This window comes from Sciurus vulgaris, assembly GCF_902686455.1.
Source record: "Sciurus vulgaris genome assembly, chromosome: 4".
NCBI lineage: Eukaryota > Metazoa > Chordata > Mammalia > Rodentia > Sciuridae > Sciurus > Sciurus vulgaris.
In genome coordinates this window covers 54,165,698-54,180,137 of record NC_136464.1, presented here as the reverse complement: position 1 = coordinate 54,180,137, position 14,440 = coordinate 54,165,698, and the positions used below count along the sequence as shown (strand labels likewise).

Sequence of the window (14,440 nt, the reverse complement as noted above, 5' to 3'; positions counted from 1 at the left end):
CGCCTGAAAAGCTACAGGGCCGTCAGCACCCGGCGCAGGGGGTGTAGAGAAGGGGACGCAGGGAAGGCGAAGCCGGTACTTTCTCAGGAGACTTCATAAAGGAGGCAGCCGTTTGGGCCAAGACAAGGAGAGGTATTATAAATGACTAGATTTTTTCCTTCTGTTTACTAATTTGCCTCTCACTTTCCCTCTTACTCACCTCCCACCCCCAGAGGCAGTCACAATACATATCATTAGGGGAAACCTTTATTCCTGATTTTGCTGTACTGTGGATTACAGTATGATTCGTCATCTCGAGTGAGGAGTTTGGCATCTTTTATAGGGTGTTGTCCTCATGGAGCCTTGTGGTTTAGATCCATGAAGATACCCCTGGTTCATTAGGAGTTAGAACCTCGAACTGCAAGCAAAGCTTCTTTGTTCATCGTTGGTTCCCAAAGGTCCTGGCCACAATATGCTCTTTGCTCTAATACAAGCATACAAGTCTTCTAGGCCCACCTTTGAAGACGATGGCTTAATTCCAAGTTCCAGTAAGTAAACCTGGCCATGGACCTTGGCAACTGACATCCTCTAGAGTGACCCCATAAGCTTTCATCAGAACCCCTAACAGTACCTTAATTTTACTTCTATATATAAATTATATAATGATTTATACATTTATAAGCTATATGTGCACATACTACTTATAGTTTAGTATACCCTAACTCCAGAACCACACTGATGAATTGTGAGTCTCTTATTTACATATTTATTGTGATCCAGTTTACTGTCAATCAGTAGAATATCCAGTATCAGCCAGTGGAAATAAATGAGTTTCTCTTCATGGAAAACATTCTTTGGTTCTCCAGCTCCAGGCTTCATATGGTGAAACTTTCTCTGGAAAAAAAAGGAGCTCAGAGTCCCACACAAAAAATTCTTCAGTTGTAAGGATGTCAGAAAGATGGATCTCCGAAGCCAACCATCTCCTGTACTGTGTGGATCTCTGCAAGCAGAGCCTCATTTTTCAGTTTCAACTACAGGAAGAAGGAAAGGAAGTACACATCATATCACATACACCTATGTATCTTTGAAGATGATCCCTCATTTGTGGGGTCACACAGCTAAAGAGCAAAGTGGGATTGGCTTTTCCTACTATATTTATATCATGGAAGCTCTATTAAAAGACTAGAGCATTGTGTTGTAATATGGATACCTTTACTTTGTGAAAATGCATCAGGGACTATGAGCTCTCATGATTTATACATTTTTTGTAAGATCACTTTATTAAAGTTTATTTTTAAAAGTATTCACATTAATCTCACTGATAAGCAGATGATGACACATAAGGGGGGGTGGGAGGGGGGCAAGAATGGAGGAAGGAGTGACTATAGAGGGAAAAGGAATGGGAGGGGTGGGGGGAAGGGAAAAATAACAGAATCAAACATTACCCTATGTAAATGTATGATTATGCAAATGGTATGCTGTTACTCCATGTACAAACAGAAACAACATGTATCCCATTTGTTTACAATAAAAATAATTTAAAATTAATTAATTTTTTAAAAAAGTATTCACATTATTACCAACATCTCTTGTCTAATGTGTAGTATTCCCATTTGGCAATTGACAGGAAGTAATCAGAGATAAATGAATCACAGACTTAAATTATATCTGAATTTAATTTAATCTAGGTATGTAGTTGAGCCATCTAGTAACCTGCTGAATACCTATTCTCTTACTAACAGAATCTTAATTTCTCCCTAGGATAGCAATACAGTTAGCTCAAAAGCCACATTACTGCTTCCCTGGCAGCTGGTTCTGTGGCTAATGAAAGGAAAGCTAAAGTCATTGGGTGGGACAACTGGGAATGCCCTGGAGGTAAAATAGCTATAGCATGGCTCCTTATTTCTTTTCCTCTTTTTATTCTTTAGCTTGACTGAATGTGGATATGGTGGCAATTTTTTAAAGTCATTGTCTTTCAAGTCAAGTTGCTTGCAATTTGTAACTAATGGAATAGACCAGAGGTGGTTCATGAGCCAAAACCAGTTCTACTACTTATTTTTTGTAAATTAAATTGTACTGAAACACAGCCATTCACCTGTGTAAATCTCTAGCTGCTTTTGTAACTTACAAAATCAGGGTTTACTAGTTGAAACAAACTGTTTGGGCCTACAAGCCCTGTTTTGCCTTTAACAAAAAAGGTTTGCAAAACCTGGTCTAGACCAACCCCTTGGCTTTGTACATGAGGAAAATGAAGCCCAAAGAAGTCAATACTGTAAATTAATGGCAAAACCAGAACCATAATTTAGGTTGACTGACTCTGGCTATTTTCCCATTAAACTATATTCTAAAACAGTGGAAAAAAGATCATCCATGACAACATGTAGGTTCCTGTTAAAAACCTAGCAACCCCATGGTGATGGCAAAGATGGTAAGAAAAGTCTCTTTAAAATATTCACATCATGAAACGCTCTGAAGACCTGAATTAAATCAGCACCTTCCTCCTGGTTTCCCAACCTCAGCAAGGTGCAGACAAAACAAGAGGCATCTGTGTCATACCTTTAGTGTGTACTTATAAGCCTGCTCTGCTTCCAGTTGCCGTCCAGCCTAAAAAAAGTGCAGCAGCTGGTGATGATATGTCATACACATGGTGAGAATAGTACATTGCTCCAGATGTGTCTTCCTAACAGAGGATAACATCTACCCAGTTAAGAAACTGAATTCAAAGGGGAAGCAGGAAAATGAAAAGTGGTAGGTAAAAGCCAATATATTTAAAAATCTCTCCTTCAGCCCAGAAAGATTTAGAAACAATTTGACCTCTCATTTTTTCTGAAAGCTCCATGAGCCATTTATTATTCTTAGGATTGAAGCCACTTTGTTAGTAATTACAAGATTTTATAGTGCTTATTATGTGATTTACATTGTTTTCATTATGATGTTTTAAGTGTTTTATATATGTTCATTCTTAATTCTTATAACCTAGGAGATAATAATAATAATTATTATTACCACCAGAGATTGAAACCAGGGGCTCTTAGCCACTGAGCCACTGAGCCACATCCCCAGCCCCTTTTTTAAAAAAATAATTTTAGTTGTTAGATGGACACAATACCTTTATTTATCTTTATGTAGTGCTGAGGATCGATCCCTGTGCCTCACACATGCTAGGCAAGGATTCTATCACTGAGCTTCAGCCCCAGCCCCCAATCCCTTTTTATATTTTATTTTGAGATAGGGTCTCATTTTGGGGGGCTGTTTTTTTTAATGGCTTACATTAAAGTGTACTTTATATACCACAGAATTCACTACTTTCAAAACCTGCAGATTTCTTACGTTGATATTTGGGATATTTACTGCTAAGAGAAAATATAGTAGTTTTTATTTTGTTCGTTTCTCTAATAATACTTCCTCTTTGGTGTCATATTGGTCAATGAAAAACTAAGGGTGGGGCTGGTATTGGAGCTAGGTGTTAAAGCACTTGCCTAGCATGTGAGAGGCACTGGGTTTGATCCTCAGCACGAAATAAAAATAAATAAATAAAGGTTAAAAAAAATCTGAGGGGAGCTCTCATTATTCCCAATTTGATCTTAAACTAATGTCCAAGTTATTTAAGTCTCACTATAGGAGAGTTATTTAATAGATAAAAGTACCTATCAGGAACTCCCACAATACTGTCTCCATCCTGTTTACCATCTGAATCAAGGACAAGCACCCTTACCCAGCAGGTCAAGAGGAAGAAATGATTCAGAAAGACTCAGAGAGCATCTCCTTCACTGATCCTTAACCTGGTTTATGTTCTAAAAGAACAATGCTCCCATTTTTAGAACTCCCTTAACTAGAAAATCACATCTGAATATATGAGTTTTACATCCATTGCAAGTAGAGGATTCTGAGGCTTGGCCTCTCCTTTGTCATCAGTATAATGACCAAATCTAGATCTCATTAAATTACAACTATTTTGCATTAATAGCCATCTTCTGTCTCTCACTTACGTGGTCCCTAACCACTGTTCCCTAAAAGGCACTGCATAAGAACAATAAGGATACTCACTTTCAGGCAGACCAGAGCTAGATATGCCCATACTTCAGCATTGTAGTTGTTTAGCACATTAGCTTCAGAGAGAGCATCCTCAGCCTCTGAGAGCTCCTCCAGCTTGACAGCAAAGGGAGACATGAGTTGTAAGGTAAAGTAGTATTCACTTAAGCAGCTGAAGTCAGCTTAGCTAAAATCACTATGTCCAAGTAAAGTATGCCCATGATCTCTACCAGTGGTTTTCAGTGTTTTATATTTTTAGCATCCAAACTTTATTCAAACAAAATATTATGTGGTGGTACAATATATAAACCAAATTCAAAGTAGAACTGCTCTGACTAAAAAGTGAAATAGAATCTGGAGGCCTGCCTGAGGCTCTCAATTCATGCCCCTCTTCTTCCTTCCCTCTATAGCAGTCCCACAGGTTTTCTATGAACCATGAAGCTTTAAGTGGGTTGGAAAGTCACAAATACTCACTATCCTGTGTGCATCATTCAGTGATTTCCCAACATACAGTGGACTGTCAGGCACATTTTTAGGTTTTTTTCTTTGCACTTTGCATTTCTTTCTTGAGGATAAAGTTTGTTAAAATACTACTGTCCTGAAGACTTCCATTCTCCTATTATGTTATTTATAGCCCAATCCTGACCAATCAATGTAGTATTCAGGATTTCTAGGGTACTCCCTGAGCTCTAGACACATGAAATCATCATAGCTTCCTTAAACTGTGAGTTTGCTTTGTAAAACATTCAAAAAGGTCGCCTAAGGAAAGAATAAGGCAGTCTTCCCCTCCCCCAATAAAGAAACTCACTGTATACTTTCTGTTTTAAAAGAATGAGTTTCTCTGCACAAGATGGATAACAGTCTTTCAGTTGTGACCATAATTTGGCCCACACTTTAAATGTCTCTGAGGAACTGATTTCATTATTTACTCAACTATTTGTACTGAGAATTTACTCTGTGCCAAGCTGTATACTCCTTGCCTAGAGTAAAAAGATAAACATAAAATTTTGCCCTCAAAGACCTCACAAGGAATGGAGATGACTCTTTTGTTAAGGGTAACAATCAAATGGTGGTAGTTTAATAAAAGAGGAAATGTATGGGGAAGGATAAAAGTTGAGAAATAAAAAATTAGAGAGTAGGTTTTAGAACAGGAGAGAAATGGGATTAAGAATATAAGTGGAGCAAGGCCCTGGGTTCAATCCCCAGCACCACAAAAAAAAAAAAAAAAAAAAATGGGTGAAGAAATTAAACAAGAAACAAGAATCATAAGATATATGCCTCTTTTAAAGACTAGAGAACAGGAGGAAAGGGTAAGTAATGAATTCTTAGGAGAGGCAGAGCACAATCTTCTACTGGAAGTTGCAATAGCTCCTACACCAAACAGAGAGGTCGCAATGCTTAATAAGTATTAATATTTTCATTGAGTAGATTCTTCATTTCCCACATCATCTTTTTCTCACAGATAATCGCACAAAAGAGTACCTAAACCAAATAATGTGAAATATTTGTGGGGGTGGTTACCGGAGATTGAATTCAGGGGCACTCGATCACTAAGCACATCCCCAGTCCTATTTTATATTTTATTTAGAGACAGGCTCTCACTGATTTGCTTAGCGCCTCGCTCTTGCTGAGGCTGGCTTTGAACTCACGATTCTCCTGGCTTGGCCTCCTGAACCACTGGGATTATAAGTATGTGCCACCGTGCCCAGTGTGAAATACTTTATATGACTTCCTGGTTCAGGTTTTTGTAGGATTTTTAAGGATATTTTATTTTTCTAATTTAGATTGATCTTCAGTTCACAAAAAGCTTTGAAAAGCAACTTCTCATTACAACAGACTGCCATGATTGCCACCTGCTTTCATCACAAACCCCCATGTGTTGAAAGACCAAGGAATTTGTGTGCACAGGCCTGATCTCAAGACCTCATTCTCTTACCCGATAACAGGCGATTCCCACTCCTAGCCATGTTAGGCATGAAGGTGACTTCTTACAGGCTTGCAGGTACGTTTTCTTTGCCTTTTCATACTATAGAAAGAAAGTACCACTAAGCTACAGTTCTGAAAGCTTCACACACTATACTTCTAGGATAATCATGGTTAGATAGTCAGGGATCACCCCATGGAAAAATAGGATATCCTTAAGATTAAGGAGTAAAATTCTTGGGGTTGGGGATAATGAAACAGGCAAACTAGCTCTTGATTTTATGGTGTTAACAGACATACCAGAAAATTAGGAGTTAAAAAGTGAACCAGTCTTTACCTTTCACTATAAAAGCCTCATTAGCATAGTACAGTTTTTAGGATGGATGTAAATGTTTGAACTATATCGGGTCCCAGATCATGGCCTGAGTTACATGGTTACTACCCATTTTCTGTACCTTACCTCTTTCTCTTCCAGATAGATGAGGCCCAGTCGCAGGAATATGAAGTGCATCTCAGAAGCATCCACTACAAAACTAATGGTTCGCTCATAGCATGCCTTGGCCTTAGAATGGTCTCCTCTCAGAAAATAGAGATGGCCTTTCATACCCCAGACATTGGGGTTCTGAGAAAGTAAACAACAAGTAGTAAAGGGATGAGGTGATATTTAAAAGTACATTACTGACCTATGTTTAACTCTGGGAGCACGCAGAAAGAAGCATTTCACAGCAATAGGAGGTATTTTCTAGGTCTGTCCTCGCATTTCTTTCTTGTATTCTTCAAAATCATTTTGTTTTGGAGTAAATATTGAGAAAAACATTCTGGTATAACCAAGCAGAAGGCAAAAGTCTAAAAAACTTGACAAAGGTAAACACTATTTCCAAAAGAGCTGTCTTTCTCCTTTTCTCTGCCCTCAGCAAAACTCATAATTACTTAAGAAAAATAAATAGAGGAGTATATATAGATGAGTTTGCTGACAGTAAGTGGCCCCCACCCCTGGTCACCAAAAATCTACCTATACATGTCACCACTGTTTTTTGAGACCAGATCTCACTAGGTTGTCCCAGCTGGCCTCCAACTCCTGGTCTTAACTGATCTTCCTGCCACAGGCTCCCCCAAGTAGCTGGGATCACCAGCATGTGCAACAATACCTAGCAGGTATCATTGCCCTTAATAAAGCCTGCTTACCCCTCTCCCACTCCAGAGCTTCTTGCAAAAGTCATTACCAGGTAGTCCAGCCGGACTGCTTGTTGAAGGTATTCCTCTGCCTTGTTAAAGTCCTTCTTCAGAAGGTGTGTCTGGGCCAGCACCAAGTAATACTCACAGCTGGGACCTCCTTGAGGGCATAACAGCTCATGTGCAAGCACTCTGTGCACATACTGCAATGAAATCAGACTATAAGGAACATGTAAATGGCATTAGTCCCATAGCTTTCATGGTTGAAGGATTCTGTCTCTGATAATAACCAATAAGGAACATCTTTTATAGAATGAAATGATTATCTTCAACTTCAAAGGGTTTGGGATGAATTACAAGCATTCAGTATCTTTCATGTTCCATTATCAACTACTCACTTAGTCACCAAATGGATACACTTTCAAGTGAATGATCTGCAATATCACACAATTCTGGTCTTCCTAGCCATGATACTAGATGAGTTTTAGAATGTATTATGCAGCAAAGGCAATTCCTCAACCATCCCATTTACACACAAAGTAACATATTCAGACAGCTGTCACCAATAAGGAAACTACAGTGAGGCAAATTCTAGACCCTAGATCTTGAAAACAAATATCTGTTTCTGCCACACCTTGTATTTGGAGCTGTTTGCTTTTCACATTTCAAAGGGCTGCAAATTTGACAAGTCAGATGTTAAACAGAAGGGAAACCCTTTCATTCTCAGTCTAGTCCCATTCAGCCTATAATGTAGTAACCTCCGCTGATACTTTTACCTTCTTAGGAAAATACTGGGGGAGGATAGTGGCTGCAGTTGTTCTCTCTACCTGCCTTCTGGCTCTTGGACCTGGGGGAATAATGACTTATTTAATTGGGAAAAGAGGGAGCTAGTTTCTATTGTGAAGGGTTAATGAGCTAAAGGCTCCTGTTTCATGCAACCCAATCCCACCCAGTTCATAATTCTTGAGCTTGCCAGCCCTTAAGTGGGGCTTGTGCTCTGCAGGATCAGGGTCAACATCCTTGACTCCTGGATCTTGCTGTCTTTCATACTGCTTGCTCATGGATATGCTTCTTGTTTGACATGTGATAGGGTAGACCTCACAGGATGTGCTTCTTTTGTGGGAGGAGGCTGCAATTTTCCAGCTGCTCCACCTGTGACTGCATGGGTAAGTTCAATGTGGGAACACTTACATTCTTGAGCCCAGTTTTATTAATAAAAATAATTTAATATTTTAACCCCCTCCCCATATAGCACTATGCATCTGTTTTCAGTTGGTCAGAACTAAAAAGGGAGAAAGGTATGATTAGGTTCCTATGAACCCTCAACACTCACTTATGATTTCCCAAAAGAAAATGACATCAGGCTGTAAATGATTTAGAGTCTGACTTGGCTCTGCTGGTATTCTACAGTAGGGAGGAGACTTGCAGTGAGGTCTGCTGGTGCCATCTGCAGAGAGTGGTCCATGTTTGGATGTTTTTCCTATTGGGCTTAAGGTATGCTCTTGAAAGTATATTTGACAGACTGAGTATATAGCTCAATGGTAGAGTGTGTGCCTAGCATGCACCAGGACCAGCATTTGCCCAGGGGGTTCAATCTCCAGCAGCCCCCTCCAAAAAAAAGTTTGATTTCTGCTTTCCAAATGTTTAAGCTAACAAAGAAACCACTATAAATATAAAAAGTAGTTCACTAAAGAATGTGAACTAATGTCCTTTTCCAAATAGTCTGACCTGCACAGCATTGACTTTCATCAAGAAGCGTATTGTCTCCATGAAGATTGTGGTAGGGGTTTGGGAAACACCAGAATAAGGAACAGGTTGCAGAAATGTTGATGAATCTTGACATTTTGGTGCTTCTGAAAATATCATATTAAAAGGATAGTAGATCAGATGTAGAGAAAATATCAGAAGTTCAGACCCACTAATGTATTCAGGAAAATATTCTTATCTAATAATGCATGAGAAAGATCATAATTTAGAAAGCAGTAAACTATCTCCAGCAATGGTCCCTAAAGAGGAGAACTCAAAGATTCTCAACATAAATTACTGTTGGTTCCAAGGACAAGTCACAATCAAATGAAAGGGTTTTTAAAAAGTATTCGAGTCTCCTTGAATGTGAAACACAATTTGTAGATATTCTAAAAATGAAGACTCATAAGAAAGTCAAAGGTCTATTGTGGACTACTTTGGTGAGCTTAAAATCCTTGCTTACTAAAGGAGTTACACCACTGTTTTTGAACTTCAGAGCTTAGACTAATCAAAAGAATGTAGTCAGTATTAATTTCAGAAAAGTCAGGATTGCTACTTGTATAATCATGAGAGTTTCCATCTTTGCTTGGTTTCTACTTCAAGTAGAAATCTTAATTCCAAGTTACCTTTTTTTTCTGATGTCTCCTTGAAAAATAGGTTGGATTGTTTGGGGTCAACACTTGAATCCTGAAATTGTGTAGACAATATGGGTTCTCCTGACTCAGATGGCAGTTGAGAAGATTCTTCAAGAAATTCATCTAGAATGGATAATGCAGCTCCTGCTCCTATAGATCACATTTTGATTTAAAAAGCACTTCCTATCTTGGGTATTAAAAGGTTATTACAGGGCTGGGGAGATAGCTCCTGAGTTCAATCCCCAGCACCACAAAAAAAAAAAAAAAAAAAAAAGGTTATTACAGAAGATAAAATTTGTAAAACATACAAAACATATTCCCTAAATGCTGCATGGACAGACTTTGATAGACTTGTTTACATTTCTGAATAATTTAAAGAGACAATCTAAACTGATAGCACAACTTTTGTCACTGTGATCACACCCCACCCCTATACAACCTTGCTACGAAGTCCAAATCATGATGATATCAAATGGATTGTGATTATAAAAGTTACATAATACAGAACCTCAAAAATCCAGATGAGAAGACAAATTCTTTTTGATAACATTAAAGCCACCAGAGGACAGAAACTCTATTCATCTTATTTCACTATTCAAAAAATAATAATAATCACAGAGTAGCTATATTTGAACATGTCTATGCCAGATATTATGCTAAGGTCATTGGGAGCATACCCTCAAAGGGGGCCAACCCAGACAATCCAGATTAATCTCCCTGTTTTAAAATCTAACTTCATTACACCTGAAAAGTCCCCTTTGCCATATAACAGTCACAGATCCCAGGGATTATAAAAGGGACATCTTTGAGGAGCCACTATTCAGTTTACCATAGTAATTACTTATGTGATAGGATTTAAGTCTGCCATTTCATTGTTTGTTTTCAGTTTGTCTTCTCTGCTTCTTATTCTTTTTTTCCCCTGCTTCTGTAGGATATGTGAACATTCTTTAGTATTCCATTTTGACTTACCTGTAGTATATTATAGTATATTTGTTTGACTGGGTTGCTCTAAGACAGAAATATACAAGCCATGGCCTAATGGTCACATCTGGCTTGCCTTTTTTGGGTGGGGATTGGGGGGTACCAGGTGAAGGATATGGAAAATGAAAACCCCCAAGACAGTGTGACCGAGGAGGAGGGAGGGAGGAAGACAGCAAAACATTGATCCTTCCCCCCAGTAAATTCCTTCCCAGTAACAAGACAATCCCTGAGAAGGAGGTGAATGCCAATCCTAAAATGGCAGTCCCTGGGAGGAAGACAAATATTGATCCTTTCCCAGCAAATTCTTTCCCAGTACAGCAGACCCTGGAGGAAGAAGCTAAACATTAATCCTTTCCCAGTGATAGTACAATGACCCCTAAAGGAAAAGGATAAACACTGGACCCTCCATCCTTGCTCAGTAAAAACAAGTTTCAAATTCTTACAACCTGTTTTCTGAGTGCCCAAAGTGACACGTTCTGTCAATAATTAAGTCACCTCTCAGTGTAACTTATAAAAACCCAGGCTCCTCTTGTAAACAGTGACCATTTTCTACCCAGAAAATGAGCCCCTCTGGTGCCTGACTTGGCTGCTAAATAAAAGGCATAGCTGATCCATGAAGTCTGCTCCTATTCCGGTTATTTGTGCTTTCCTTATGGTGCTAAAACTGTTTTGGTAATTTTTGCTTACACCGGGGATTGAACACAGGGGCACTTAACCCTGAGCCACATACCTAGCCCTTTTTATTTTTATTTATGTGTATATTTATTTTTTTATTACTGGGGATTGAACCCAGGCACTAAGCCACATCCCCAGTCCGTTTTTATTTTTTATTTTGATTTAAAAAGCACTTCCTATCTTGGAAGGTTATTAAAAGGTTATTACAGAAGATAAAATTTGTAAAACATGTGAAACATATGAACTTGATAGACTTGTTTACATTTCTAAGTTGCTTAAGGCCTTGCTAAATTATTGTGGCTGGCTTTGAACTTGGAATCCTCCTGCCTCAGCCTCCCCAGCCACTGGGATTACAGGCATGAGCCACCACACCCAGCCCTTTTTCTTTTTTCTTTTGAGACAGGGTATTGCTAAGTTAACTAGGGCCTGACTAAGTTGGGGAAGCTGGCTTTGAATTTGGGATCCTCCCTCTGCCTCCTAAATCACTGGATTATAGGCAATGCACCACTGTACCAGGCTGGCTTGCCACTTATATGTGTAAATAAAGTTGTTCTGAAACACAGTCAAATGTTTTTAAATACAGTGCCTACATATTTTCTACAGATGCTTTTACACTACAGAAGCAGAGTTGATTACCTATGACAGAGACTAGATGACTACTTTCAAATAGTTGTTTTTAAAAATGTTTTATATATTTGTGTAGGGGCGTGCTGGAGCTGGATCCAAGGCCTTGGACGTGCTAAGCAAGATCTCTACCACTGAGTTAAACCCCCATCCCTAAATATTTTATATCTTATACTTGTTATTCCCAAAAGGATTTGCCACACCACTTCATGCTGCTGCCATTACGATGAATCTTAAGAATGACAAAATGGAAACTGAATTGTTGGAGGTGGGTAAATTGGGAACATAAGAACTTGAGGCCAATCACTTGAAACACATGTACACTGGTCTTCTAGTGATAAAATGGAAAAGAAATTGAGTTACTTTGGATCACCAACAAAAGAATGTGTTGGAGATGGACTATGGGTTCAGTTTAAAAAGTTGGAGACTTGCAGTTAGAGTAGAAAGGTCACATGTTTATATTCCTTCATCTTTCAAAATCACATTAAAATAAGAATAAATTTTTATTTACAGATAAAAAATAGAAGAGAAAAAGTGAATACAAGAGGTATCAACAGATCTTTAAAACTGGAAAAGTAGGTAGGAAGGACTTTTGAGTCTAGTACTGATTGATAAAGCAATTCAGACCACTCTTCCCACTGAGGGTAACCAGAAAAAAGTTAAATATATATATTTTTAAAACCTGGTTAAATGCATCAGAGAATTAACCAGACAGAATTTTCAAGCTAGGAAAGGAAATAGGCCCAGGATTTGGAAGGCCATCATTTGGAACTATATTTTCTGCCAGGATATATAATGGGTTTCTGGGGGAGACTGAGAGTCTGATAGTCTCAATTTACTTTTGATTGACTTCCCAAGCTAATTATGGAAGACACTGGTAGACAGTGACCCTCAAAAAAAAAAAAAAAAAAAAATATGGTGAAACTGAAGTAGGTCCTCACAGGAATTATAGCTTAGCTTCAAATCATTTCAGTCCCTCAAACTAAATTTGCCAATGGTATGACTGAAGGAAAAAAAAAACTAACAAGACATACAATATGAAATATGTATGAACAAAAGAAAATACGAACAAAAACGACAAAAAATACAAATAATCTCGGTGGAGCTCAGGACATGAACTTAACTATAGTCACCACGTTCGATAAGATAAAAATCAAGTTAAGAATTTAATCATGCTGGGCATGGTAGTGCATACCAATAATCCCAGCCACTTGGGAGACAGGCAGGAAGGATTGCAAGTTTGAGGCCATCCTCAGCAACTAGCAAGGTCCTGAGCAACTTAGTTGGACCATTTTAAAAAAAAACAAAAACAAAACAAAAACAGTGCTACCCACTGTTGCCTGGAAGTCCATTGTCACAGTACCCACAGGTTTGGTAACACGTGGCTGCTGCCATCTTGGGACCACAGCCAGGGTCTGTAGGTTTCCCACGAAGGCCACCACCATCTCCGGGCATGGCTACCTCAGTCTGGGGACTCAGATCAGAGTCTGGAGATACACTGGGGTAACTACAGGTCTGGTTGCACCTGAGGTCTTTCTACTCAGTGTGGTATCTGTCTGCCTCTTTGCAGGGTTGCTCCTTTGTGTGAGCACATCCCTGGTGGTCACTCTGCAAGTTGAAAGGGCATTAATATCTTGGAACTGTAGCAAGACAGGGCCTGGAGAAGCTGAAGCCCAGGTCCATCAGTTTGCAACTGGGTTTGCATGAGCAGTCTGGGTCTGGCAAACCTATGAAAAGCCAGAGACTAGGGGCTGTTCCCTGGGGGGAGCACAGGTTGAAGAAACTGGAGAAAACTGGGCTCTCTCCAGCTCAGTGACTCTTGAAGTGCACAGGGACAGAAGGGGCCAGCTATGATGGTGGGAAGACTGTAAGAGGGTGTGTAGGCATCTTGTTGTCAGCTCATCCACCCAACTGGTCCGGCACCCACTGGACTGGAGCTAACATCAAACTTTAGACAACCCACCTATCTGCAGAGAAGGGAAAATGAGAAAATTTTTGAAACCCAATGGAAACAACCAATTAATTTTCCATTGAGACTTTCCTCCTTTTTAAATTATTTTTGCCCTGTCTCACACCTCTACCATCTTTGAATCCAAATATTTTTCACGCATCAATTTATTGAGGAAAGGGATGTCTGGATATGACAGTATTGTGTATTCTTATATTTTCACTTTTTGTTTGTTTGAAGATATGTTTACTCTGATTTAAACATTACATAATGTATGCTTGTATCAAAATATCATGATACCCCATTAACATGTAAAATTTAAAGTCATGTTTCAGTCAAAATATATTTTAAAAACTTCAAGAATATTTTCCAGATTAAAAGACATTTTAAAAATTTATTTTTATTGTAAACAAATGGGATACATGTTGTTTCTGTTTGTACATGGAGTAACAGCATACCATTTGTGTAATTATACATTTACATAGGGTAATGATGTTTGATTCATTCTGTTATTTTTTTCTTCCCCCCCACCCCTCCCACCCCTCTTTTCCCTCTATACAGTCCCTCCTTCCTCTAGTCTTGCCCCCCTCCCACCCCCCATTATGTGTCATCATCTGCTTATCAGTGAGATCATTAGTCTTTTGGATTTTTGAGATTGGCTTATCTCAGCATGATATTCTCCAATTTCATCCATTTGCCGGCAAATGCCATAATTTTATTATTC

The 14,440-nt window shown here is 38.9% G+C and overlaps 1 protein-coding gene across 15 annotated transcripts in view; it reads right to left on the bottom strand.

Moving 5' to 3' along the window:
- Positions 1-178: 178 nt before the first annotated feature.
- The window catches only part of CFAP70 (cilia and flagella associated protein 70), a 98,847-nt gene continuing 84,585 nt past the window's right edge, over positions 179-14,440 (bottom strand). For 5 of the 15 annotated variants that reach the window (XM_079137062.1, XM_079137052.1, XM_079137063.1 and 2 more), the window contains 8 exons: positions 9,480-9,638; positions 8,836-8,960; positions 7,158-7,310; positions 6,395-6,556; positions 5,948-6,037; positions 4,027-4,128; positions 2,536-2,583; positions 181-873 (listed from right to left, as the gene is read on the bottom strand). In XM_079137062.1, the coding sequence (XP_078993188.1) occupies positions 688-873; positions 2,536-2,583; positions 4,027-4,128; positions 5,948-6,037; positions 6,395-6,556; positions 7,158-7,310; positions 8,836-8,960; positions 9,480-9,638 (1,025 nt within the window). In that variant the 3' untranslated portion in view covers positions 181-687. Of the gene's footprint in view, positions 1,011-2,535; positions 2,584-4,026; positions 4,129-5,947; positions 6,038-6,394; positions 6,557-7,157; positions 7,311-8,835; positions 8,961-9,479; positions 9,639-14,440 lie in introns of all 15 variants that reach the window. The other 10 variants (XM_079137066.1, XM_079137057.1, XM_079137058.1 and 7 more) reach the window with 8 other exon arrangements.